This window comes from Alnus glutinosa, chromosome 7 (genome assembly GCF_958979055.1).
Source record: "Alnus glutinosa chromosome 7, dhAlnGlut1.1, whole genome shotgun sequence".
In the NCBI taxonomy this organism is placed as follows: Eukaryota; Viridiplantae; Streptophyta; class Magnoliopsida; order Fagales; family Betulaceae; genus Alnus; species Alnus glutinosa.
The window spans coordinates 28,947,565-28,975,054 of record NC_084892.1 but is presented as its reverse complement, the minus strand read 5'-3'; the positions used below and the strand labels follow the sequence as shown (position 1 = coordinate 28,975,054).

At 35.5% G+C, this 27,490-nt stretch overlaps 3 protein-coding genes across 4 annotated transcripts; 1 reads left to right on the top strand and 2 right to left on the bottom strand.

The window, feature by feature from the left end:
- The first annotated feature begins 259 nt into the window (after positions 1 to 259).
- Positions 260 to 22,444, top strand: LOC133872180 (uncharacterized). 2 transcript variants are annotated; one of them, XM_062309619.1, is made up of 5 exons: positions 260 to 491; positions 605 to 874; positions 1,263 to 1,332; positions 1,445 to 1,532; positions 22,121 to 22,444. In XM_062309619.1, exons 2-4 carry the CDS (start codon positions 692 to 694, stop codon positions 1,492 to 1,494), a joined length of 303 nt encoding a protein of 100 aa, XP_062165603.1. In that variant the 5' UTR covers positions 260 to 491; positions 605 to 691; the 3' UTR covers positions 1,495 to 1,532; positions 22,121 to 22,444. The 2 variants fall into 2 exon arrangements, with proteins under 2 accessions (XP_062165603.1, XP_062165602.1); XM_062309618.1 differs by lacking the exon at positions 22,121 to 22,444 and adding an exon at positions 3,132 to 3,397 and having other exon boundaries at positions 262 to 491.
- LOC133873444 (non-specific lipid-transfer protein 3-like) lies at positions 4,955 to 5,327 on the bottom strand. Its single transcript, XM_062311145.1, has 2 exons — positions 5,226 to 5,327; positions 4,955 to 5,173 (listed from the first exon to the last, which is right to left on the bottom strand). The coding sequence occupies exons 1-2, from the start codon at positions 5,325 to 5,327 to the stop codon at positions 4,955 to 4,957; spliced, it is 321 nt and encodes a 106-aa protein (XP_062167129.1).
- On the bottom strand, positions 8,219 to 8,694 carry LOC133873443 (non-specific lipid-transfer protein 3-like). Its single transcript, XM_062311144.1, has 2 exons — positions 8,333 to 8,694; positions 8,219 to 8,228 (listed from the first exon to the last, which is right to left on the bottom strand). Exons 1-2 carry the CDS (start codon positions 8,692 to 8,694, stop codon positions 8,219 to 8,221), a joined length of 372 nt encoding a protein of 123 aa, XP_062167128.1.
- Positions 22,445 to 27,490: the final 5,046 nt, after the last annotated feature.

Sequence of the window (27,490 nt, the reverse complement as noted above, 5' to 3'; positions counted from 1 at the left end):
AGTGGTTGACATGATAAGTTACTTATAATATGTTACATTAGTCGGTGTGAATAGTAGCATTACTCTAATAAAATTTGATCGTGGTTAACATGACAATACTATATGTACCGTCACATCAATTTGTAGGTTTACTTAACACTTATCATCCTCGTCATTACATTAAATTTAATTGAGATTAATGTGTTTGTGAATACCACGCCAAGTGACACTCAACGATTAGAAGTGTATTTTAGTTGTTCAAATTCAGTGACACCTAAGAAATTGCTATTGCCAAGTCAGTCAAAGGTTAGTCCCCTTTCTTCCCCCTCACGCCCACTCAACTCCGTCTTCTCAAAGTCCCTTTGCAAACTTGAAGTTCCCTTTACCTTCGTAAACCCTCCTTGGAACCTTCAAAATCTTCCACTTTCATATTTCCCTGAACGTATAAATACCCAAAGAAATTTTTTTTTTCCCAGTAACCGAACACGTCCTCCACGTAGTGCTACCAAAAGGTAAGCAATAAACAAACGAAAGTTTTTCTCTCTGCATATTAAATAATAATAATAAAAAAATCAAGCTTTATATAACTCTTCTCCAAGGGAAAATCGTTTCCTTCTCCGATCAGGTTTCATCTGATCACCAAAGCCGCTTCGCAGCATATTAAACCCCAGAAGCACACTGAAACGACACCTGCGGAGTAAAGGAGTAGGACATGGAGAGCAGCAACAGCGATAGTAGCAGTAATAGGGTGCCGCTGTCGGAGGTGGTGTCGGAGTGCGTGAAGCGGTGGTTCAAGGACACGCTCAAGGAAGCCAAGGCTGGTGATATCAACATGCAGATCTTAGTGGGTCAGATGTATTACAGCGGTTATGGCGTTCCCAGAGATGCCCAGAAGGTTCATAATCTTTCTTTTGGTTTTTGGGGTTTTGGGGTTTGGTGGGTCTAGTTTTTTTCTGAATTGTTGGATTAGATTATACTTTTATTTTTTTATTTTATTTTATTTGTTTTTGAATTTTGTGGGTGAATGAGTAAAATTGGTTTCAAAGCAGGATTTGTTTAAAGATTGGAATTTTTATTTTGTGAAGAAGGTGGGGAAAATAAGGATAGTCAAAAAGTTGCGAATTTTATGTTTTTTTTTTTGGTGATTCAATCTGCCAATGAGGGTTTTAGTTTTGTCTATTGTATTGAGTCGGCACCTTCACTACTAATGTAGTATTTGTTCTCCATATCCTTTGTGTATTGACTTCTTTTTCCAAAATTGGTATGATATCTTGGGATTTTAGGGACGAGTTTGGATGACAAGGGCGTCCAGAAATCGGTCTTCGGTTTGGAAAGTTAGTGATAAGCATCCAGGTTGAACTTCCATCTTTCCCCCTCCCCTCTTTCTTTTCCGTGTTGTTGTTTTTGTGTATTTGGTATTGTTTTTAATTGAAAGTGTATCTGTTGGAATGGTGGCGCTTGATAGGTTATAATGCGAGCGATTCAGATTCAGATGAATTGAAGGGTGATTCTTAAGTAAGCCCTATCAGCCTCCATGTCCAAAACAATTAAATGTGAGTTGGCATCCCTATTGCTTTCAGCCTTGTTGTGCCTATTTGGTCTCATTACCTTGTTCTTAAATGGTATAGCAATAATTTATCCTTCCAAAATAGACCCTGGGTTTATCTCTGTTTCGTCAGCTGTCACTTAATATGCATTTTGTTTCTAGTTTGGTGAGAATCAATGTTGAGGATTCACATATGGCAGTAACTAGTAAGGCTTGGTTAAGATTCGGAATTTGATTACCATGCTTAACACCATTATTTTAGTAAGTTGTTTTACCTTTTTTGTGATCTTACTCTTGTTAGTTTTTTATAGATTGACATGCTTACATTTCACCTCTTCTTGTTTAATTCATCTGAGTAGTGTCAACATTGAAGCTCCTCCCTCTCTCTAATTGTTCACTTGTCCCATAAAATGCAGTCTTTAGTTTTGTTTGCCTCTCTTTCTCTCTCTCTCCGTTCTTTTTATTGGGGGGTAGGGGAGTGTATGTGTGGTTTTAGATACTGATGGAGAAAGTTTCCTTGCACTGGATGCTAGATTTGGTGTTATGACAACCACCTTCTTTTATGTTCGTGGAGCTTGATAGAACTACTCCTGCTTTTAGGTTTGAAGATTTTGTATAAACACAGGGGTAGAAGTAATTTTCCTTAAAAGTACAATTTGAAAATGATTAGGCAGTCAGACCATTTTGTAGGGCATTTGGATTGTTTCACTGGTTTTCTTATTTGGCAACAACATTAATTTTTATAATTGCCCCTAAATTTTATGTTTTTGATTATGCAAACCCTTCAAAATTAATTTTTTAACCACCCCCCCCCACCCCCCACCCAACCTAAAATTCTAGTTCCACCCCTGCTTATTATCATTATTTTTTTTTCTTTGTTTTCAATTCCCCTCTATCATCTTAACCCTAACCCTCCCTCTTAACACATTAATGTTACAATAAATTCAAGAAGGTAAATAGCATTGTGAAAAGTTAGGGCCGATTAAATTTGACAAATGAAATTGGCAATGAACTTCTCTGTTTATAATGAGTTGACATAATGTGCCTCCTAGGTGGCACAAATCAGAGAGAGTTGGATCTGTTGTTTAAGATCTCAATGTGACCCCTCATTGGGGATGGGCTGTTTGAACTTTGGAAACTCCCACCAAGAAAGGAAAAAATTAAAAACTTAATTACTTCTGTTGGCTCTTATACACAAGAATTTTTAGAGTCATGTTTCGTTTTACTCACTGATTTAGTCAAATGTTCTATTTATATTGTAGTGATCCCATTCAAGCTATCATTTTCTAAATGGGATTGAATGGATGTTTACTTTAAGAGAACCCCTGTTTATGGTAGAAAATGCTGAGCAGTTGATGAGTAATCTGTCACTGCAACGAACACATATAGAACGATAATTGTGAGATGGATGAGTTGCTAAAGATTGGTAGAATTATAAAACAAATGCTTTCATGTGAGAGTCTAGATAGCGCTAACCTAGTTTGACATTAGAATTTAGCAAAGCAACGGCAGTCTATGATTTACAGAATTTGCTCTGTTCAGTTAAGCATATCTGCTTTGACTAATCTTGATCCGTTTTTGTTTTCTTCTCTTATTGGTTTTGTAGGACCTGCTCGTAGTTGTGCTATTCTTCGCACATCTTGAATGTGCCTGTCCAGATTTTGTACTTTTTTTCCGGTTTAGTTGTTTCTTTCTTTCGAATCTTTTCAAGTATCGTTACTTATTAAAAAAAAAAAAAAAATCTTTCCTACTATCGTACTGCACAATTGTTTATGATCATCAAAAGGAATAATTTGTTCATTGTGCATTCATGGGCTAGAATACTTTTGAGGTTTTAAGTTGGAATTAGGAAATGAATGTTGGTATTGGTTACTTTTTCTTTCTTTATTTTTAATTAGCAAATGATCAAAATTGCGTGGTTTGCATAATATGGTTGATACATGCAAAACCTGCAGGCTTTCAAGCAAGCTAGCAACATTTGCTTGACATAAGTTTGTTAACCAAAAATTTCCTATGGTTTCATGGCCATATGGCTTGCCTCAAGTGAAAAAATCAGTGAAAATCTCTTATATTCACAAGAGGATTTCCAGTGATTTTTTCATTGGAGGCAAGGTCAACTCTTTTGTTGCTAGCTTGGTACCTCCTCCTCGTTGACTAAAAGTTTGTTTGTCACTAATTAATTAATTAATTATAATCTTCAACTCTGCTTTTGAGGTCGGATCAGGATCCAGCCCAACATGTAACGCTCAGGTGGAATTATATGTTAAGAAAAAGATGAACGGATTATCATTATCATTATCAATCTGGAAACACGATTACTGATCACTAGTTGATAGGTTCTTTTAGGCCATTCAACTTTTGTTATCAAAACATATTAAATCAATGTTTTGTTTATAAAGACAGTCTTTTGTTCACGTTCTGGCTTGGAGGCATTGGCCTTTATTTATGAAGGAATTCGAAGTTGGTCGGGACTACCATGTCAGTATTGTGAGATTAAAATGGGATTTGTAATATTACTCTTCATGAAGTTGTGTATTTTTAACAAATTTTTTTAGAGTAATGCTTTTTAGCAAAAAAACAAAAGTATTAACAAACAATTCAATATTCAAAACTCTCAAAACTACTTTCACTTTTATGTTACATTACAAAAATAAAAAACATATTCTAAAAAGTATTAACAAACTAGCCTACTGACTATCATCTTGAAAGGGAGCAGCAGGGAGCCGGGGACAAAAACACCCATTTAATCTCAAGCTACTAGATAGTAGAGTACGTGGAGAGGAAAACCACTGGTCCATCACCCTCGTAATATTCTGCAACACGGTTGCAAGCAAGAGAAACATAAAGGAGTTAGAAACATTACATAAAAAAATTATATTTACTACAGCGACTTTAACGATTCAAGAAAAGTACTAGTTATATTTATACTATCACTGCAAAAAGACTAGTCAAATTACAATTAAAGATCATTAGAATCGTTTACAAAGTCGAGCTTCACATAGTTAGAACCCATAAGTGCCTTTATAATCTAAGCATCTTCCCAATGTAAAATTGAGGTGTTTCAATCTCTCATTTAAATCCCTAATGTCCTCATTATGGCCACATTCCACATGGTGTTACTAGCTAACTAGATTGTTTGATATCATTTCTAACGGCCCCCCCCAAAAAAAAAAAGGTTACATCTACGTTTGTTATATCTACGTTATCACTCTAAAATGACTAGTCAAATTGAAATTGTAGCTTCCTAGAATCATTTATAAAGTTCAGTCTCACTTAGTAAGGAATCAATGTAAAAGTTATTTCTCATGAATGCATTTATAATCTGTCTACGATCTATATGAACTATTTATCTTCTACTGAGATGCTACTATGGTCAAGCATGCAAAATCCTATGCGTAAGAAAAAAAAAAAAATTGCACAGAGAGCCAATCAATCATACATGTTGCAGTCCATAGTGGGACTGATCACGTAAGGAAGGTTGACTCCACATTTCTCAGGCAGTGCAGCACCAAGACGAACATGGTCGTTAGTGTATGGAAACCCACGAAGAAATTTCTTTAGACAAGTGCAAATGCTCCTGCTCTCCATTTTGGTCTTAGTGAGCTGCCGGAGGGACAATATCCCACCGCAACAGGTATCGGACACAGACTGATCACCATATATAGGCTATATCAATCACGCATGGTCGCAGGCTATTCACCACTATCTCGTCGCATGGAACAACTCTTTGGGCCTTGGCTGCAATTACCACCGTGCATACAAGCGCCAAGCAAGTCAACTTAAAGACAACAGAGCTAGCCATGAAGACGCCGGCCGGCCGGCCGGCCGGGCTCGATCTCTTTGTTGATGTATATGCTTGGAGCCTGTTTTTTTTCGGTGTCTCGTTTGAAAAAGTATTTTTTTGATGAGATTTCTTAATATTTTTGTTTTGAGAAAAGAAATCAAAAGATATAAAATAAAACCTTAAACAAATGGATCGATTTGAGGAAACAATAATCCTAGGTTGGTGTTTATCTAATAATGCACATGGTGATGCAAGTAGAAAGATTTGTTAGTGTTCTGTTTTTTGTTTAGTGTTTTCACTAAACAAAAAAAGAAGTATGTAAGAGTCTAAAATTAGAAATTTATTGCTTTGCAGGTGAGAATTTAATTTGTAATTTCAAAATGTGTAATTCAAAAATGACAATTTAAAACGTGTAATCTGAGAATGTAATTTTTAAAACACAATTAAATATTCGATACAATTACAATCTAATCTTTAAAATCTTACGTTTTATAAAAACGCACCATTGCCAATGCCTGCGATAATAAATATTTTTTTCCCTAGATTATAGATTGATTGTCACTCGCATGCCTGATTCATACATTTGGCTATACAAGATCATATCATAGGTAAAAATGCAAAAATTTTGGGATATTACATATTTTATTATAATTTCTTTACAATTTTATGTGTCAGTCTACATGAATGCCACATGGTACAACATATGTGAAAAATTAAGTAACAAAATTTGTCATGTAATTGGAAAATAATAGTGGTACTTGTACTACGTACATCTCCTTCACAAACTTAAGTCAGTCCACATTTTGATAGCTGATGCAATAAGCGACACATAGATTGTCACGTCAATTTGTAAGGAATCTGTAGTAAAAGTTGTAGGACCTCTATGAGCACTCAATTTAATTGTACTATAACTTCTTTACAAACTTAGGTGTCGATCTAAATAAATTTTGGATAGTTCGCTTTTAGTTTAGTTGATTCAATTCACAATTGGAATTAATATCTTTAACAATTATGAGGGATCCTTATGGGCCCACCTACTCGAGTAAGTCTTCGATTGTTCACCCATATGCCCGGACAGGTAGGCCTCATAAGACCATTCCCGCAATTGTAAGCTCAAATTGCAAACAATTCGAACATAAAATTACTAGGGATGCGAATTCCACAATTTGTAGAAGAAAATAGACATTTCAATCCAAATAAGCACTTTTTGTTAATTTTTAAGGTATTATACCACATAAAATTTCTTAAATATTAATTAATATTTTTAATTCAATAGTTAGTATTTTATCTAGTCAACACTTTTACCAACATAGCACTTATGAAATTAATATTTACTATTTAAGAAATTTGAAATAAATTCTCCTAATTTCAAGTAAAATGTAGAGATGTTATTTATTCACACACACACACCATTAAAGTGATAGATGTTGATCGTTTAATTTAAAAATAATAGTTAAGATTGAAGATATTTTACATGGTAAAATACTAAATAGTTCTAGAAAAATCCTGATCCTTGTTTAAATTAATGCCCTATTTGTTTCGGCGTAAAATGGTTTCTAAAAAATGATTTTGACATTTTCCATTGTTTGGTAGGGGCGAAAATAATAGTCAATCGGAAAATAATTTTCGTTTGACAAAAAATGTTTAGTAAATTTCGGAAAATGATTTACGCTTTTTAAAAGCGTAAATCATTGTCCCTAAACGGCAGACACATTCGACCCTCTTTTAAACGACGCAGGCGACTTTCACGTTCAAGCAGACGACCACCTCTAGAATCTGGCTTGTGTTGAAATCTGACAACGTCTGGTAACTGTCACCGAATTCCAGCCACCTTCGCCGGAATCCGGTCAGCCCAAATTCCGGCGACCAGAATAATCGAATTCCGGCCATCTGGCTGAGATCTTTCCAGAACGGTTGGCTTCCGGCCAACTGGCCAGGATCCGGCCATTCTGTGTCGGATTTCGGCCTTTATCCCGAATTCCGACAATAGTAGCCGGAATCTGGTGAAAGTGGCCAGAATCCTGCCGATCAGTGAGGGAATCTCGTCATCGGCGATTTTTATATTATTTTACATAAATATCTCTATGTTGTGAAAACAAATTTGATTTTTATAAGTTAATATGATTGAATGAAAATATAAAAAATATTTGTGATTTTTCGTACGCGCCAAACACCTAAAAATATTTTCGGCGAAAAACGTTTTCCTGAAAAATGACTTCTTTAAAACCATTTTACGTCGAAATAAACAGAGCATAAGTTTCGTACTTTCCAATTTAAACGCTCAAACGATTTCTATCCTATCTTTATTCCAATTCCAGCTTGATGAATTTCCTTATTAATTAGAATAGAATTTAACGATTTGGTTGAGTTGCTCTTTCTTTAAGTAGTTCAGGAAGCATAATTAGTTCCCAAATTGAGTTAGAAATTTGCCCCTATCTTATGAAGTTTTGAATTTGTATTAAGAACCGGAAGAACCAAAGTTTGTAATCAATTAAGGGCCTTTTGAGTAATAAACTAATAATAATATTTGGGAGTGTTAATTTCTTCAAATTTTGTCTTGTTATTTGTGTGTATATATATATATATAGATCTAGAAGACCCCGTTCTTCTTGCGATTATCCTTAATTAAGAAATAACATAGAATTAATATTCCATATTTTTTGAACAAGAATTAATATTACATTTAATTTGTAGCGTACGTACGTGACATCCACCAATTTGATCATCTCCTCCGTAGGCTGAAAGAAAGATTTGTAAATTATGATAACACCCATCATCATCATCATCATCATCATCATCAACTTCAACTTGATGATTTACAACAAATTAATAGAAGCACGCATTTATTCTCACAGTACCATACTATAGATCCTAGCGCGCTTGAGAGGAAAACCACTGCTCCATCAACCTCACGGTACTCTGCAACACAGTCACAAGCAAGAGAAACAGAAAAGAATTAGAAACATTATATATATATAAGAAAGAAAACATATGTAAACAGAGTGACACAGAGGCAATCATACTTGTTGCAGTCCAGAGAAGGGGTGAACTTGTAAGGAAGGTTGAGGTAGCATTCACTAGGAAGCAGACGAATATTGTCAGCAATTATTGGCTCCCAGATTGTAAATTGCTGCCAACAAGTGCAAAAGCTCTGGCGGCCCCAATTGGTGGGGAGATTGTAGAGCCAATTGACATCCCTGCAGCAGGGACCGGACACAGGCCCACCATCGTTAAAATAGCCTAAGCATGAGTGTAGGACATTCGATACGTATTCGCACGCTGAGGAATCTTGAGCTTTGGCCGTCTTGGGTGCACTGGCCACCATGCACACAAGCACCAAGCAAGTGATCATCATCAGCTTAAGGCCGACATCAGAGCTAGCCATGAAGAAATTAAGACTCAAATCAGTTGATCAATTCCTAGTTTTAAGGTTGAGCTTAAGATCTAGCTCCTAGGTTTTGGTGTTTATATAATAATGCACATGAATATATATATATATATATATATATATATATATATATGGTCCTGCAAGTTCGAGAGATTTTTTTGTGTATTTCGTTTTTTTGTTAGTGTTTCACGGACACAGCCAAATATGGTTGTTTTGGAAACTGGAACCTTTGGCGAGGAAGTATGTAAGCCTTTCAGTTTCTATTTGTGAATTTAAAATGTGCAATTTAAATACAGATCGTATGATTTTAAAAAATTGTTGTTTGACATTTAAAATTAATTACAGTTTAATTTATGAAATCGCAGCGTCAAATTAACCCAATTTAAATTAGAAAATTACCACTTGCAGGTGAGGTGCTTACCAAAATTTACAAGCACGAGACGATCCAATAAAGATCGGGTGCAACAACTCTAATTTGGACTTTTCATTTTAAATTGAACAGTCACGATTCCTCTAATGGTCGGTGTCAAATATAAAAGTCAACATATAATTTTATATATCGGCCTTCAATCAATCACAAAATGTGACATTAATGAACACTTTTATACTTTTCCTCTAATATTTTTTCTCGTTTTATAACTTATACATAATGTCAATTTTTTCTTTCTTTCTTTCTAATCAATCATGGAAAAGGGGTACAAGAATAAAAAACAGAAAATGGGGTGAATTTTTCAACAACAGACTTAAACCAAAAATACAATGCATAAAATACATCAAAATAATAAGAAATTAGCCACAAAAAAAAAACAAAAAAAAGGCCTGAACCTCCGTATCCTAGACAAAGCTAAGAAATAGGTAGCAGGAAGTGGTAATTAAAATAAAAGAAGCATCAGAAAGTGAATGAATCTCGAAAGGTCTCTTACCCCTTATGGGAAGGGGCATGAACTTCAAAAATCCCTTCAACTCTTTCGGAATCCCCCACTAGCTTGAACACAACAATAAAAAAACTGTTGAAAGAGAGGCATTGATTTTTCATTTGGAATTGATGAAGAGAGTAATTGAGCTCTAGTTTCATGAGTCTCCACAACAAAATCAAACCACAGTAGCGCGTATCCATGGCGACCCACTCTATTCTATAGCTCGCCCCCTCCATAACTTGAACCCAAGACGTAGTGTTTGACTCTAATACTTAATAATACAAATTTTGAGCAGAACTTATTTTTGAAAACCGGCTTCCAAAAAGATGGTGCCCGGTAACTTTTGTAGGTTATACTCTAACTCTTGTGACACGCAAGAATCATAACATACTGTGCATGATATCATTTATTTCCATCCACAAATGATAAACTGCTTCACTCAAACTCAGACGATAGAGAGTAGCTTTCATTGAATTGTTTGTCAGCTGATTTGTCTTCTATATATATATATTCAGCTTCTGCAAAAAGAACATAAAACATCACCCTAATATCCCCATTTTGACATCTTTCCTGCGCACAAAGCAACTCTAAAGTCCAACTATAAGACAAAAGCAGCTTGTAAGAATGGCAAAAGAAAACCACACAAGCTTCCACCAATATCTTGTTTCGAACCCATCAATTTTGTAAGATCGAGTTTGTGTTTATCTTTGTTCCACATATATCAGCCATCCTCATCCGACTTCTAATCCTCGTGGAAATATGATTATTTCTTCAAGAAACACGTGTGAGAATGTGCACTGTATTCACTAGACTTTTGCAGCATGTGTAACGATGGCTATGAAAACCTTTTTGATGCATGGAATTAACTCAACGCCATTCGTATTATTGCATTACTTTTCAGGATTTGTGGAAGCTGAATTTGATGTCTTTTTCTAGCGGTGACATTAATTGCATGGCTGCATGCATTGCTCTATAGTCTTTAATTATCTGTACCTTGTACGGAAGCAACCCTTTCCTTTTGAGAAGCTATTTTAATTTGCTGATTAAATGATTTGCAAGATCGATCACCTAAAGATGCGTATTCAAATTGAAATGGTAAAAATTTAATTACTCATACTATTTTTCTTTCCCTGCTCTCCCATAGAGCAATTGCATTTGTTGGCCTGACCCGATCCTACAAAAAAAATAAAATAAAAAATATGGGCCTTTTCCAAGCGTAAGATAACATCCTTCAATCTTAATTTGATAGATATCTAATTTATTAAACCTCTTGTTTATGCTGTTTTGGAGCTGATCTTAGTTTCTTATTTTCTTCTTTTTGATAAATAATAAGTTTTATGGAGTTCATGCATGTTATTAGGATGAATCAACAGCTATATGGAGACCTTCTTGAAACAAAGATGATATAAAGAAAAAAAAAATTAAGAGATAATAAAGAAAGAGATGCAAAGATTTTATATAGTTTGTGGAAATGGGGCTTTATGATTACTAGAAGTAAATTGTGGAAATGGGGCTTTATGGGTGATTGTCTTTGCCCTTTTTGTCGAGGCTGTTTGGAATCTAGAGAGCACTTATTCTTTGAGTGTGGTTTCAGTTTTCGTATTTGGAGGAATCTTTTATCTCTTTGTTTGGTGATTGGGCCAAAAAGATCTTGGGAAGACATTGAAAAATGGTGTATAGTTGAGCTGAGAAATGATAGTTTGTGGAGTAGATTGTGCATTTTAAGTCTGGGTGCTGCTGTATATAATTTGTGGAAACATAGAAATGATATTCTACATGGTAATGCTCTTATCTCTGAAGAGAGAATTTTTACTAAGATCAAGTGGGAGATCCGGGTTCGTGTCATTGCCAAGGGTCCTTATAAACGTTCATCTTTGAATCTTCGTCTTGCTGATTTGTGGAATCTTCATGGCATTTTTTTGTAGTTAGCTGCTTGTTTTTGATTTCTGCAGGTTTGAGGATGTATTTGTTGAGTGGTTTGTTTGAGGCATGATGGTTTTGGGCGTGTTCTTTGTCTGTTGTGTAGTTTGTTAGTTTGTGGTAGGGATTATGGGTTGTTTGATCCTTTTGCCCTGTGATTAACTTGTACCTTTAGGTGTGATTCTTTGGTGTTTGGATTTATAAAGTTTTTGATTCATCCAAAAAAAAAAAAAGATTTTATATAGTTTAGTCGATCTATGACATACGTTTACAGAATAAAGCCTTAATAATACATTTTGTTCTTATATTCACTTGATTAATTTGCATTACAAAGTCCATATATATTTATAAGTAGATGGAAATAATACAAAATGATTGATATGAGAAATCAAATCAAATTTAAATATGATTTTATTACAGTTAATGCTGAAATCAAATTTTATAATATGTTCTCACTTCTCGATCAGGGTCATCCCATATAGGACGACGACCCATCCTTTAGTGCAAGCGTGCATGGAGTACCATTCGAGTGGTGGCATATTAAGTGGAGCAACCGCAACCTCTGCTCTAACAAATGCTTTAGTTGGCGCTCGAGTGGAGCAACCCAAACAACACTTGACGGCTTAAGAGAAGTACGTCGCACACTATACGCTACATCAAAAGGGAGGATTGGGGATCCTACCATGCATATTGAGTTGGTCAAGAAATTAAATGTTAATTCTTGAGAAATTAACATATATATAGAATTAATATTACAATATATGTAGCGCATGAGAAGTCAAATATGCAACTAGCTAGTAAGGATAAAAAGTATCGTACATGCAGGACTTTTTAGGGACAATTTTGACATTATACATCCACCCATGCCATTTGATCGATCTCCTTCGTACGTAGAATTTACAAGAAAGACAGATTAATTACGATAAGACCCATCATCATCAACTTGATGATTTACAACAAATTAAAAAAAAAAAAAAAAAAAAAACACCATTTATTCCCACACTACCCTTTAGAGGAAAAGAACTAGACCATCAACCTCACAGTCCTCACTGTACTCTGCAACACATGCAGTTACAAGCAAGGGAAACATAAAAAAGTCAGAAACATTACATAATATATATATATATATATATATATATATATATATATATATATATATATATTTTCTCTTCATATTATCGGTCAACAACTTGATCGTATTAAAGAAAAGATTGATTTTTCAAAAACCATTGAAAAACCTATTCATTTGGCTGTTAAAAAAGATATTGAAAAACCTTTGATTTCTTTACCATAAGAAAGAAAAGGAATTAGTTTAAAAACTAATAGCCAAAGGAATTTGGAAAAAATTGAAGAAATGCTTTTAGAAATTAGTCTTCGCAAGGCTGCACAAGAAAATACTCCTACAACCCATGAAGCTAGTTCAAATATTTCTTCCAATATTAACAATGCTTGCGTCATAGAACATGACAAAGGTAAAATTTTTTAAATGTTTTTAAACATTCCGACCGTGAGTCTGAAAATAACGAAGAATCTGATTCTTCTGAATCTGACTCATCCACCGATGATGATATTAAAATTCTTGAAGAAAATTTTGGAAAAATCAATGTTTCCCCAAAACTCCAAAGAATTTTTAAATCCAAACCTGTTAACTTTACCAAAAATTGGTATAATAAACCCACTCCTCCTGATTTACAGTTTGAAGAAAGGGTTTTCCAAAACCAATTTGCTGTTTCTGCTGATAAATTATATGAGTGGAATATTGATGGATTATCTGAACAAGAAATTCTTAATAAAATGAATCACATGTCTATGGTTGCTAATGCTTACGTGACTAACCATGATTTGTCTGATTATGATATTGTTGAATTATTAACCACTGGTTTTTCTGGTACTCTTAGTGCATGGTGGGATAAGCATCGTAAAGGGTCTAAAGAACAGATCAAAATTGCTGTTAAAATTGATAACGACGGGAGTCCCGTCCTTAAAGATGGCAAGCAATTGCCTGATGGTGTCAATACTTTGATATACACCATTATCAAACATTTTGCTGGGACTCCATCCAATATTACTTCTCGTATCTCTAATTATTTGAATAATCTTAGATGCCCTTCTATGTCTGATTATAGATGGTATCAAGATGTTTTCCTTTCCCGTGTTATGCTTAGAATTGATAGTTTTAAGCCCTATTGGAAAGAAAAGTTCATTGATGGATTACCTTCATTATTTGCTCACAAAGTAAAAGATGAACTTGTTAATCCTACTACTGATTTTATTGATTATGAAAACTTAACTTATGGTGATTTGTTTTCAATCATTAAAAAACGAATTCACAACATTATCAGGAAGATTAATAGAGGACCTAGAGCTAACAGAAGAGTTAGACCTCCACATCTTGAAGATCTTAATCAAACAACAACCAAAGAGAGGGGGAGAGATCAAGAGAGACCTTAGAGGGGTGTGTGTGTGTATGAGGGAGAGAGGGGATAGGCGGTATAAGCCTGCCAATTGGGAATGCAAATAATGATGATAAAATTATTTTATCAAAATTAACAGAATTATCAAATTGTAATTTTATTTCAAAATAAAATTGAAATACTTACAGAATTAACAGGGGATAATATAAGTGAAGAGATCAAAAGATCACAACAAGGATAGCAGGAGATAACAGATCAATGAATGGAATTTTCTCTGTCTAAAAGCTTCTGCCTTACCCCGAAGGCTTTGGTCTTTATATAGGCCAATTACAAGGGGTAAAATAGTAAATCAAAAAGACTGTAGATCAGCATGCGACGGGACTGTAGCGGTACTGTAGCAGTCAATAAAGTTGTCGGCCAGCTGCAAATGCAATCAATAATTCTGCAAAAAACAAACAAACTTTTGAGAGGGCTCTGGTGGAGCTAATAATGCTGTCTGAAGTGTGAAACAACAGTAGAGGACACCTGTGAGGGTCAATAATTCAGCTCTGGGATGTCTTCAATGCCCGGGATTGCATCCAAAGCATCCTGAGTACAGACCGGGTCATGCCCGAACAGGTTGCGATCATATTCGCAAATACCAGTGGTCTCGAGTGAAAAAGATTCAAAATCATCTTCTTTTCCATTGTCTTCACTGTCTTCAATATTATTTTCTTCCTTGAATGTCTTGAGGAATTGTGCAAACATTCTCATATCATTCTTGGAAGGTCCTTTCTTCTTCTTGTCCTTTGAGGAGGAAGAGGAAGCAGCAATGGATTTTTCATCATCATCTTTCTTCTCTGTAGGGGGAAGAAATTGTGATGGTGTAACAAGGCCAGTGGTGATAGCCTGAGGTTTAGCAGCAGGAATTGCTGGAGGAGTCTCCTTTTCTGGAGTAGTCTTCCTGGCAAAATCCTTATAAATAGTTTTGATAATAGCATCAGTTTGTGGGAATTTACCCCACCACTTGGCGAACCAATGACGATCAATGATATCACCTTCTTTAACATAATTCCATTTTAAAATCCAAGAAATCTTGAATTTTATAACAAAATGCATTATGGCTGGGAATTTCTTTCCATAAGCATCAGTGTTGAAATAATCTCTGAAAGTTCCAAAAGCTTTGGCGAGATTCAGAAGGAAAATTTCTGGAACTGCTCCAAACTGTCCCCACCATTTTGAGAACCAAAGAGGGAGAATTCCAGCGAACTTTTTATCAAAGTTAATAAACCAAGAATGGTTATTGGTGGAGTTCTGGTAAAGCATGAATCTAAACCAGGCATCCATGTAATCATAATAGGAATATGAAAGCTCAGAATTCAAGAGCATTCTGGGCTGGGAAGGATGTTCACCCCAATCTTTGAGAATGAGGACCTTATCAAAGTAAACACTCATATAAAGAGTTTTACCAGTTTTTTGGTCAGGGATCGGCTTGAAATGGACCGATTTTGTTTCAACCAAAATGTTGGTATAATAGGAGATATCTTTTAAGGGGTGTTCAGGAACCCAATGGAAACGGGGAGGAAAATAAGTAAGAGCTAATTGGCTTGGTTCTTTGAGAGGTTGAAAATAGGGTAAACGAACATAAGCTGAGGGCTTATTAGCTTTAATAAATGACATTCTTGGCCTATGAGGAGTTCCAAGAAAAGGGCTGTATTCAATAGCAAGAGCACTACTGAAAGTAATATTTGGTTTAGGATTGAAGGTCATGAACCTATTAGTGAGAGCCAATGAAGTGGTAATAGGAGAAACGACAGGGTTGCCAACAGGTTGAGACTCTGATTTGATGATCAGAGACTGATTAACAGGTGGGTTGGAAACAACCTTTCCTTTTCCTCGATCTTTTTTACTTGCCATGGTGGCACTGCAAAAATTCATGAGTGAGGAAATCAGGGATGGAATTGTTAATTCCTTTAATATATTCAATATCAAAATCAAAAGCACTTAAAATAGCTTGCCATCTAGCAAATATTTGTTTTGATGCAATGTTTTCAACATCTTTTTTCAAAACGTATTTTGCAGATTTGTAATCAATTCTTAGTAAGAATTTTTTATTTAATAAATCAGATTGAAATTTTGAAATGCAAAGAACAACAGAAAGAATTTCCTTTTTAATAGTACAATAGTTCTTTTGTGCATTATTCCAGGACCCAGAATGGAATCGAACAATTTGTTCGGGAGATCCTGGTGAAACAATCTGTTTTAGAATTCCTCCATAACCAATGTCGGAGGCATCAGTTTCAACAATTTTGAAAGCAGTATCAGTGAGAATTCCTAAACAAGGAAGAGATCTAACATGAGTTTTAATCTCTTTAACAAGTGAAGTGTGGACTTTTGTCCAAGGAGGAGGATTAGCTTGTAATCTGTCAAACAGGGGTTTGCAACACTTCCTCAACTCTTTGTAGAAGTCAGCAATATAATTCAACGATCCAAGTAATCTTTGGAGTTGATTTTTATCAGTAATAACATCAGGGAATTTGCTAGCAAATTCAATGGCTCGATCAATAGGACGAATTTGTCCTTCTGAAATATCAAAACCAAGGAATCCATCTTGGTTTGGAACAATTTGATTTTCTTTGCAGAAACAACATGTCCATTAATTTTAATGATTTCTAAAAACGAATTCAAATGTTTCCAGTATTCATCAATGGATTTGGAATAGATGAGGGCGTCATCAATGTAAACAATGGCAAAATGACTGAATGGATTAAGAATGTCATTCATGATTCTTTGGAACTCACTAGGGGCATTCTTAAGACCAAAATGCATAACATTCCATTCGTAATGGCCGAAGGGAGTGGTGAAGGCGGTTTTGTACCTATCCCTACCGTCAATCTGAATTTGCCAAAATCCAGATTTCATATCAAACTTAGAGAAGACTAGGGCTTTACTAAGGTGGTTGACAAGGTCTTTTCTATTGGGAATAGGGTACTTAATCCATTCTAGAACATCATTCAAAGGTTTGTAATTAATTACTAACCTAGGGGAACCTCTTTCAAGTTCAGCATTTTTCATAACATAAAAAGCAGCACAAGACCAAGGAGACTTGCTTTTGCAAATGATATTTTTTACAAGTAAATCAGCAATTTCTTTTTTGCAAAATTCCAAAGTTTCGGCATTCATTTGAATTGGCCTAGCTTTCGTACGAATCTTCTTTTCAGAAAAATCCTTAATATAAGGTAAAGCAACAATATGCTTCTTCCGGTGTCAAAAAGTATTGAGAAGGTCTGAACAAACAGTTTTTATGGTATCAGAGCCATAAGCGTTAAGATCTGTTTCATTTTGTTTATCTTTATCCTTCAATTACTTCATTCTGCATCTTCTTTTGCATTTCTCTTTACTATTAGGGATCATAACCACCCCCCCGAACAGGCCGCTCTTTTGCATAGACTTGGTTCCCGTTTAAAGCCTGGGTTTGGTGTCTAGGGATTAGTCAAAAAAAGGTCTAGGGTCAGGGTATGTGTCGTGGACTAGTAGTTTAAGTTTAATGTTAAGAAAATGTTTGCTTTGGTTGTTGTTTGATTATTCGTGTTAATGGTTTAACTGCAAATTGGACAGCTTCAATATGCAAAAACTTGAAGCCTTTAGCAAGAAATTGATTAACAAATCTCTTATTAAAGAGTTCAAAATCTTCATTCCTGTTGGAAATAGGAATGGTTTGTTCAACAGTGTTAACAGCATATTCAGCTCTGAAAGAGCTTTTAAACCAAGAAGTTTTGTAAACTTCTTTATCAGGGAGTCTTGGAATACTCCAATTTCTAAAATCAAAAGAGGAATCACCCTCAACAGAAAAATGTTCAGAATTCACAACATTATCAAGAAGATTAATAGAGGACCTAGAGCGATAAGGGTCTTTCAACCCTTGAAAGATTTAAATTGGCGAAACTAATTTTGACAGATCCATCCATGTATTAACATGCTATTAGAACTATATAGGTGATGCAGAAGAGAAATAAATAAATTGATCTTATTAGTTAATTAGGTTAATAGTATTTAATTTAAATTTAAGAGTTGGTGTTATTTTTATATTCTAAATTAGGATGGAGATCGATTATGTATTTTGTCTGATTTTAAGGTTTGTCGTATTAATTAATAATGGATTTAGTCCAAAGTCAAATTAGGGTTAGAGTTTTGTCATTCTATTTAACTCATCGATCTTTTGTACTCTTATGTGGACATATTATGATTTATGAAAAAAAATAGATGTTTGATTTGTTTGAGGCGAATCTTCTCTTTTGATGGTGAAACTCTTTTACCAATTAATTAGTGAGTGAGAGACTCCGATTATTTTATCTTTTTTGTTTCGGTTCTAAGGCCATAAGTCCTGAGTTTGAATTTAGTCTCTGTCATTTACCTCTGATGCAGTATTTCAATTAAATATTGCATTTTTTAGGAAGCTGACTAACATGGTTTTCATAATTTGGCAACCATTTAAGCTCGCTAATTATTTCCTCTATCCAAGTATGAACGGCCCGATGGCAACGTATATATGGACGGGCAATTGTAGAGCTCCTTGGCCTGAGTGCAGCAGAGATTGTCCACAGAGCCACCCTCGATAAAATAGTCAAAGCATGGGACTATGAAAGTCTTTATGCTGACGCATGATTAGAAATCTAGAGCTTTGGCCGCCGCCTTGGGTGCACTGGCCACCATGCACACAAGCACCAAGCAAGTGATGATCATCAGCTTAAGGCCGACAACAGAGCTACCCATTCCCATGTTGATCAGCAAATAGCCAAACAAGACCGGCCTTTTCCTAGTTTTAAGGTTGGCTACTTTAAGATCTATCTCCTAGGTTTCGGTGTTTATATAACAATAATGCACATGCATGGTGGTGCAACTCGAAAGATTAATTTGTTTGTGTAAGTACGTGTTGATCACGGACACAGCCAAATTTCATTGTTTTGGAAACTGGGGAACCTTTGGAGAGGAAGCATATATATATATATATATAAAACCTGCGATTTAAAAATAACGCGAGTTTAAAAAATACAGTTTAACGTTTGATAAAAATTGTAGTATGTTCGGCCTTAAAATCGTGTGTTTATAAAAATGCACTTTCAAACGATATAATGCACACCCTAGCTCGTAGTTTAATTTATAGCATTTAACCCTCTAATGGTCGGTGTCAAATATAAAAGTCAACATATAATTTTATATATTGGCCTTTAATCAATCACAAAGTGTGGCATTGATGAACACTTTTATACTTTTCCTCTAATATTTGTTCTCATTTTATAACTTATTCATAATGTTAATTTTTATTTTTATTTTTATTTTTTTCAAATCAATCATGGACAAGGGTACAAGGAATAAAAAACTGAAAATAGGGTGGGCTTTTCAACAACAGACCTAAACCAAAAATGCAATGCATAAAATACATAAAAATAATAAGAAATTAGCCAAAAATGGCCCGGTCCTCTATATCTTAGACAAAGCCAAGAAATAGGTTGTAGAAAGTGGTAACTAAAACAAAAGAGGCTCAACTCTTCTGGGAAGGGGCACAAATCTTGAAAAGCCTTTCAACCCTTTTGGAATCCCCCACTTGCACACAACAACCAAAAAGTTGTTGAAAGAGAGGCATTGATTTTTCATTAGGAACTAATGAAGAGAGTAATTGAGCTCCAGTTTCATGAGTCTCTATAGCAAAATCAAGCCACTGTAGCGCGCATCCATGGCGGCCCATGGCCACTCTATTTTATAGCTCGCCCCCCTCCATGACTCGAACCCGAGACGTAATGCTTGACTCTAATACCAAATGATACAAACCTTGATCGAGTAGAACTTACATTTGAAAATCGGCTTGTAAGGGGAGGGTGTCCAATAGCTTATATGCACATTGTTACGGTTATACTTTAACTCTTGGGACACGCAAGAATCTTACTTTTGGTTTTTGGGGTTTGGTGGGTCTAGCTTTTTTCTGAATTGTTGGGATTGTTGGGTTAGATTATACTTCTTCTTCTTCTTTTTATTTGTTTTTGAATTTTGTGGGTGAATGAGTAAAATTGGTTTCAGAGCAGGGTCTGTTCAAAGATTCGAATTTTTATGTTGCGAAGAAAGTGGGGAAAATATGGATAGTGAAAAAGTGCGAATTTTATGTTTTTTTTTTTTAAGTGATTTAATCAGCCAATAAGGGTTTTAGTTTGTGTCTATTGTATTGAGTCGGCACCTTTACTGCTAATGTAGTCTTTGTTCTCCATATCCTTTGTATATTAACTTCTTTTTCCAAAATTGGTCTGATATCTTGGGATTTTAGGGACGAGTTTGGATGACAAGGGCGTCCAGAAATCGGTCTTCGGTTTGGAAAGTTAGTGATAAACATCCAGGTTGAACTTCCATCTTTTCCCCTCCCCTCTTTCTTTTCCGTGTTGTTGTTTTTGGGTATTTGGTATTGTTTTTAATTGGAAGTGTATTTGTTCGAATGGTAGCGTTTGATAGGTTATAATGCGAGCGATTCAGATTCAGATGAATTGAAGGGTGAATGGATGATTCTTAAGTAAGCCCTATCAACCTCTATGTCCAAAACAATTAAATGTGAGTTGGCATCCCTATTGCTTTCAGCCTTGTTGTGCCTATTTGGTCTCATTACCTTGTTCTTAATTGGTATAGTAATAATTTATCCTTTCAAAATAGACCCTGGGTTTATCTCTGTTTCGTCAGCTGTCACTTAATATGCATTTTGTTTCTAGTTTGGTGAGAATCAATGTTGAGGATTCACATATGGCAGTAACTAGTAAGGCTTGGTTAAGATTCGGAATTTGATTACCATGCATAACACCATTATTTTAGTAAGTTGTTTTACCTTTTTTGTGATCTTACTCTTGTTAGTTTTTTATAGATTGACATGCTTACATTTCACCTCTTCTTGTTTAATTCATCTGAGTAGTGTCAACATTGAAGCTCCTCCCTCTCTCTAATTGTTCACTTGTCCCATAAAATGCAGTCTTTAGTTTTGTTTGCCTCTCTTTCTCTCTCTCTCCGTTCTTTTTATTGGGGGGTGGGGGAGTGTATGTGTGGTTTTAGATACTGATGGAGAAAGTTTCCTTGCACTGGGTGCTAGATTTGGTGTTATGACAACCACCTTCTTTTATGTTCGTAGAGCTTGATAGAACTACTCCTGCTTTTAGGTTTGAAGATTTTGTATAAACACAGGGGTAGATGTAATTTTCCTTAAAAGTACAATTTGAAAATGATTGGGCAGTCAGACCATTTTGTAGGGCATTTGGATTGTTTCACTGGTTTTCTTATTTGGCAACAACATTAATTTTTATAATTGCCCCTAAATTTTATGTTTTTGATTATGCAAACCCTTCAAAATTAATTTTTTAACCACCCCCCCCACTCCCCACCCAACCTAAAATTCTAGTTCCACCCCTGCTTATTATCATTATTTTTTTTTTCTTTGTTTTCAATTCCCCTCTATCATCTTAACCCTAAGCCTCCCTCTTAACACATTAATGTTACAATAAATTCAAGAAGGTAAATAGCATTGTGAAAAGTTAGGGCCGATTAAATTTGACAAATGAAATTGGCAATGAACTTCTCTGTTTATAATGAGTTGACATAATGTGCCTCCTAGGCGGCACAAATCAGAGAGAGTTGGATCGGTTGTTTAAGATCTCAATGTGACCCCTCATTGGGGATGGGCTGTTTGAACTTTGGAAACTCCCACCAAGAAAGGAAAAAATTAAAAACTTAATTACTTCTGTTGGCTCTTATACACAAGAATTTTTAGAGTCATGTTTCGTTTTACTCACTGATTTAGTCAAATGTTCTATTTATATTGTAGTGATCCCATTCAAGCTATCATTTTCTAAATGGGATTGAATGGATGTTTACTTTAAGAGAACCCCTGTTTATGGTAGAAAATGCTGAGCAGTTGATGAGTAATCTGTCACTGCAACGAACACATATAGAACGATAATTGTGAGATGGATGAGTTGCTAAAGATTGGTAGAATTATAAAACAAATGCTTTCATGTGAGAGTCTAGATAGCTCTAACCTAGTTTGACATTAGAATTTAGCAAAGCAACGGCAGTCTATGATTTACAGAATTTGCTCTGTTCAGTTAAGCATATCTGCTTTGACTAATCTTGATCCGTTTTTGTTTTCTTCTCTTATTGGTTTTGTAGGACCTGCTCGTAGTTGTGCTATTCTTCGCACATCTTGAATGTGCCTGTCCAGATTTTGTACTTTTTTTCCAGTTTAGTTGTTTCTTTGTTTCGAATCTTTTCTACTATCGTTACTTATTAAAAAAAAAAAAAAAAAATCTCTCCTACTATCGTACTGCACAATTGTTTATGATCATCAAAAGGAATAATTTGTTCATTGTGCATTCATGGGCAAGAATACTTTTGAGGTTTTAAGTTGGAATTAGGAAATGAATGTTGGAATTGGTTAATTTTTCTGTCTTTATTTTTAATTAGCAAATGATCAAAATTGCGTGGTTTGCATAATATGGTTGATACATGCAAAACCTGCAGGCTTTCAAGCAAGCTAGCAACATTTGCTTGACATAAGTTTGTTAACCAAAAATTTCCTATGGTTTCATGGCCATATGGCTTGCCTCAAGTGAAAAAATCAGTGAAAATCTCTTATATTCACAAGAGGATTTCCAGTGATTTTTTCAATGGAGGCAAGGTCAACTCTTTTGTTGCTAGCTTGGTACCTCCTCCTCGTTGACTAAAAGTTTGTTTGTCACTAATTAATTAATTAATTATAATCTTCAACTCTGCTTTTGAGGTCGGATCAGGGTCCAGCCCAACGTGTAACGCTCAGGTGGAATTATATGTAAAGAAAAAGATGAACGGATTATCATTATCATTATCAATCTGGAAACACGATTACTGATCACTAGTTGATAGTTTTTTTTAGGCCATTCAACTTTTGTTATCAAAACATATTAAATCAATGTTTTGTTTATAAAGACAGTCTTTTGTTCACGTTCTGGCTTGGAGGCATTGGCCTTTATTTATGAAGGAATTCGAAGTTGGTCGGGACTACCATGTCAGTATTGTGAGATTAAAATGGGATTTGTAATATTACTCTTCATGAAGTTGTGTATTTTTAACAAATTTTTTTAGAGTAATACTTTTTAGCAAAAAAACAAAAGTATTAACAAACAATTCAATATTCAAAACTCTCAAAACTACTTTCACTTTTATGTTACATTACAAAAATAAAAAACATATTCTATAAAGTATTAACAAACTAGCCTACTGACTATCATCTTGAAAGGGAGCAGCAGGGAGCCGGGGACAAAAACACCCATTTAATCTCAAGCTACTAGATAGTAGAGTACGTGGAGAGGAAAACCACTGGTCCATCACCCTCGTAATATTCTGCAACACGGTTGCAAGCAAGAGAAACATAAAAGAGTTAGAAACATTACATAAAAAAATTATATTTACTACAGTGACTTTAACGATTTAAGAAAAGTACTAGTTATATTTATACTATCACTGCAAAAAGACTAGTTAAATTACAATTAAAGATCATTAGAATCGCTTACAAAGTCGAGTTTCACATAGTTAGAACCCATAAGTGTCTTTATAATCTAAGCATCTTCCCAACGTAAAATTGAGGTGTTTCAATCTCTCATTTAAATCCCTAATGTCCTCATTATGGCCACATTCCACATGGTGTTACTAGCTAACGAGATTGCTTAATATCATTTCTAACGACCCAAAAAAAAAAAAAATAATAGTTTTTTTTTTTTGATGAATAAGTAATCAATATTCTTAACAACTAAGAACCAGAGTTACAAACAACAAACCAACAAGAAACAAACAGAACAACAAACACAACAGAAAACTACTGCAGAACCAAAACAACCAAAAAGTCTTACAACTAGGATTATACAAGATTAGAGACATCTACATTCCAGAGATGACAAAATTTAACATTCTCTCTATTTTTCTTAAACTTTTCTCTTCCAGAAATTCTTGATCTAACTTCCCAAAAAATCTGCTTGAGTATCTGCTCTTCAAATTTAGGAGCATTTTGATACTTAATAGCATTCCTGGCTTTCCAGATATTATAGGCAACAGAGCTCAATACCAAACGACAAAGAACTCCTGCCATCGTCTTCTTCTTCCAAGTTCTACAACCGTCATTCAACACCCTCTGCCAATCAAGAGAAGGAGCCAAGTCATTACACCTTTGCATACAATTTTTCCATATACGAGCACTGAAGCTACACATGAAAAAAATATGATCTCGGGTCTCAACACCATTCCTGCAGAACACACATTGTGCATCACCTTGAAAACCCCAAGCCAACAGCCGATCACCCGTACTTAATCTATTCTGTACAGCCAGCCACATGATAAAAGCATGTTTTGGAATTGCAAAAGGGAACCAAACAACATGCCACCAATCAACCTCATATTTCTTATCCCTCAAAAAATCCCAAGTGTCAGCACTTACATAGGAACCCTTACAAGCAATCGTCCATATCGGTTTATCAACAGAACCAAGCTGAACTTCAGGAAGACGACTCTGTATATCAACAAGCTCCTCTGACCGAGCAGGCTTCCAACACCAAATGCCATTACTTAAAACAGAATCAAGTCTAGAATCCAACCGACTATGAGCATCATAGATAACACGGGAGCCAAACCTCTCATACAACACTCCAAGAGGATGCCAGTTGTCCTGCCAAAGATGAATCATCTTTCCATCACCTACTTCAAATTTAATAAAATTCTTAGCAATACCCCTAAGTTTAAGAATCTTTCTCCAACACCAAGAGCAACTTTGGGGAATGCTCACACTCCAAAAACTCCTCCCTTTCAGCATATAAGCATGAATCCAAGCAACCCAAATAGATCCTGCACAAGCAAATAACGTCTAGACATGTCTCAACATGGAGGATATGTTCCAAACTTCCAAATTCTTCAGACCTAACCCACCCTCTTTCTTCGGATAACAAACCTCACTCCATGCAACTTTGGCCTTTGCAGAAGTACTATCCTTTCCATTCCACAGAAATCTATTAAATTTCTGGTTTATTTCCTTGATTACATGCTTTGGGAGAATGAAAATCCCAGTCCAAAAGACTTGAATACTGTACAGAATAGAAGATAACAATTGCAACCTTCCTGCAAAAGAAAGGTTCTTTGAAGTCCAAGAACCTATGCGATTAGTAATTTTATCTATCAACAGCTTACAATCTGCAGCAGAAAGCTTAGTAGAAATCAAAGGGACCCCTAAATATCTGACAGGCAAATGCCCTTCTTGCATCTGTAATCTGTCCAGCAAGGAGATTTTCATTCTAGAGGATAAACCCGAACAAAAAAAAGAACTTTTAGACGGGTTGGCTCTAAGCCCAGACAACTTCTCAAACTCCACAAGAGCTTCTTGAATGATAGAGATAGAAGGCAAATTTGCATAAGAAAAAATAAGAAGATCATCGGCAAAGCAAAGGTGGGTAAGTTTCAGCTTTGAACAACGAAAATGATACTTAAACCCAGTCCCTTCTTTAGTGTATTCACCCAAAATCCTAGTAAACACCTCCATGGCAATGACAAACAAATAAGGGGAAATAGGATCCCCTTGTCTCAAACCTTTAGCACCCTTAAAATAGCCAGTAAGAGAACCATTAAGAGAAACTGAAAATCTGGGAGAAGAAATACAAACTTTGATCCAGTTAATAAATCTCTCTGGAAATCCAAAACATGCAAGGCAATGGATTATGAAATCCCAATTCACTGAATCATAGGCTTTCATCAAGTCTATTTTCATTGTGCATCTAGGTTTACCGCCCTTCTTATGATAGTCTCTAACAATTTCTTGAGCCAAAAGAACATTCTCTGAAATATTTCGGCCAGGGATAAAGGCTGACTGATTTCGGCTAATCAGAGAATCAAGAACCAGAAGCATTCTATTGGAGAGAATTTTGGTGATGCACTTGTATATAACATTGCAACAAGCAATTGGTCTAAAGTCCCCCATGACAGAGGCGTTAGGCTTTTTAGGAACTAAGGATAAACTGGTGGCATTAATCTCCTTGAGCAACAGACCAATATTAAAAAAATCCTTAATAGCAGTGACAACATCATTCCCAACTACAAACCAAGAAGACTTGAAAAACTCAACAGTAAAGCCATCAGGTCCAGGGGCCTTATTTGACTTCATACTGAAAATAGTACTTCTTATTTCCTCAGCCGAAACATCCTTAGCCAACATCACACCACTTTCATGTGAAACAATAGGAGAAATTAGTTGCTTAAGCCTAGCAACATTTCCTTCTGTAAAAACCATAGAAGAAGAGCCCAAGAGCTTCTTGTAAAACTCTACAGCTATTTCTTTTATTTGAGCAACATCCTCCACTCTACTACCATGTTCATCATAAAGATGTGTAATGGTATTTTTAGCATGCCGGCTTTTAAGGAACCTATGGAAAAATGCATTATTCTGATCCCCCAGTTGAAGCCATTGATTGCGGGCCTTTTGCTTAAAAAAAGCTTCCTCAGCCCTACTGATAGACATATAAGCATGCAAACATTCTCTTTCCCTAAGCAAACATTCAGCACTGCCATGAGAAATTAGTACAGCACGCTGAGCCATATCCAGACACTCACGAGCCTGGAGAACCTTATTTCTGATATCACCATAACATCTAGAATTCTTGTCTTTAAGCACTGCCTTTAAGGATTTAAGCTTCACACAAAGCTTATACATAGAAACACCTTGGACATCCTGATTCCAGCAATCAGAGATCCACGCCATATAATCCTTATTTTCCAGCCAGTAATTAAAGAACTTAAACTACATCTACGTTTGTTATATCTACGTTATCACTCTAAAATGACTAGACAAGATGAAATTGTAGCTTCCTAGAATCCTTTATAAAGTTTAGTCTCACTTAGTAAGGAATCAATGTAAAAGTTATTTCTCATGAATGCATTTATAATCTATCTACGATCTATATGAACTATTTATCTTCTACTGAGATGTTACTTTGGTCAAGCACGGAAAATCCTATGCGTAAGAAAGAAAAAAAATTGCACAGAGAGCCAATCGATCATACATGTTGCAGTCCATAGTGGGACTGATCACGTAAGGAAGGTTGACCCCACATTTCTCAGGCAGTGCAGCACCAAGACGAACATGGTCGTCAGTGTATGGAAACCCACGAAGAAATTTCTTTAGACAAGTGCAAATGCTCCTGCTCTCCATTTTGGTCTTAGCGAGCTGCCGGAGGGACAATATCCCACCGCAACAGGTATCAGACACAGACTAATCACCATATATAGGCTATATCAATCACGCATGGTCGCAGGCTATTCACCACTATCTCGTCGCATGGAACAACTCTTTGGGCCTTGGCTGCAATTACCACCGTGCATACAAGCGCCAAGCAAGTCAGCTTAAAGACAACAGAGCTAGCCATGAAGATGCCGGCCGGCCGGCCGGGCTCGATCTCTTTGTTGATGTATATGCTTGGAGCTTGTTTTTTTTTGTATCTCGTTTGAAAAAGTATTTTTTTGATGAGATTT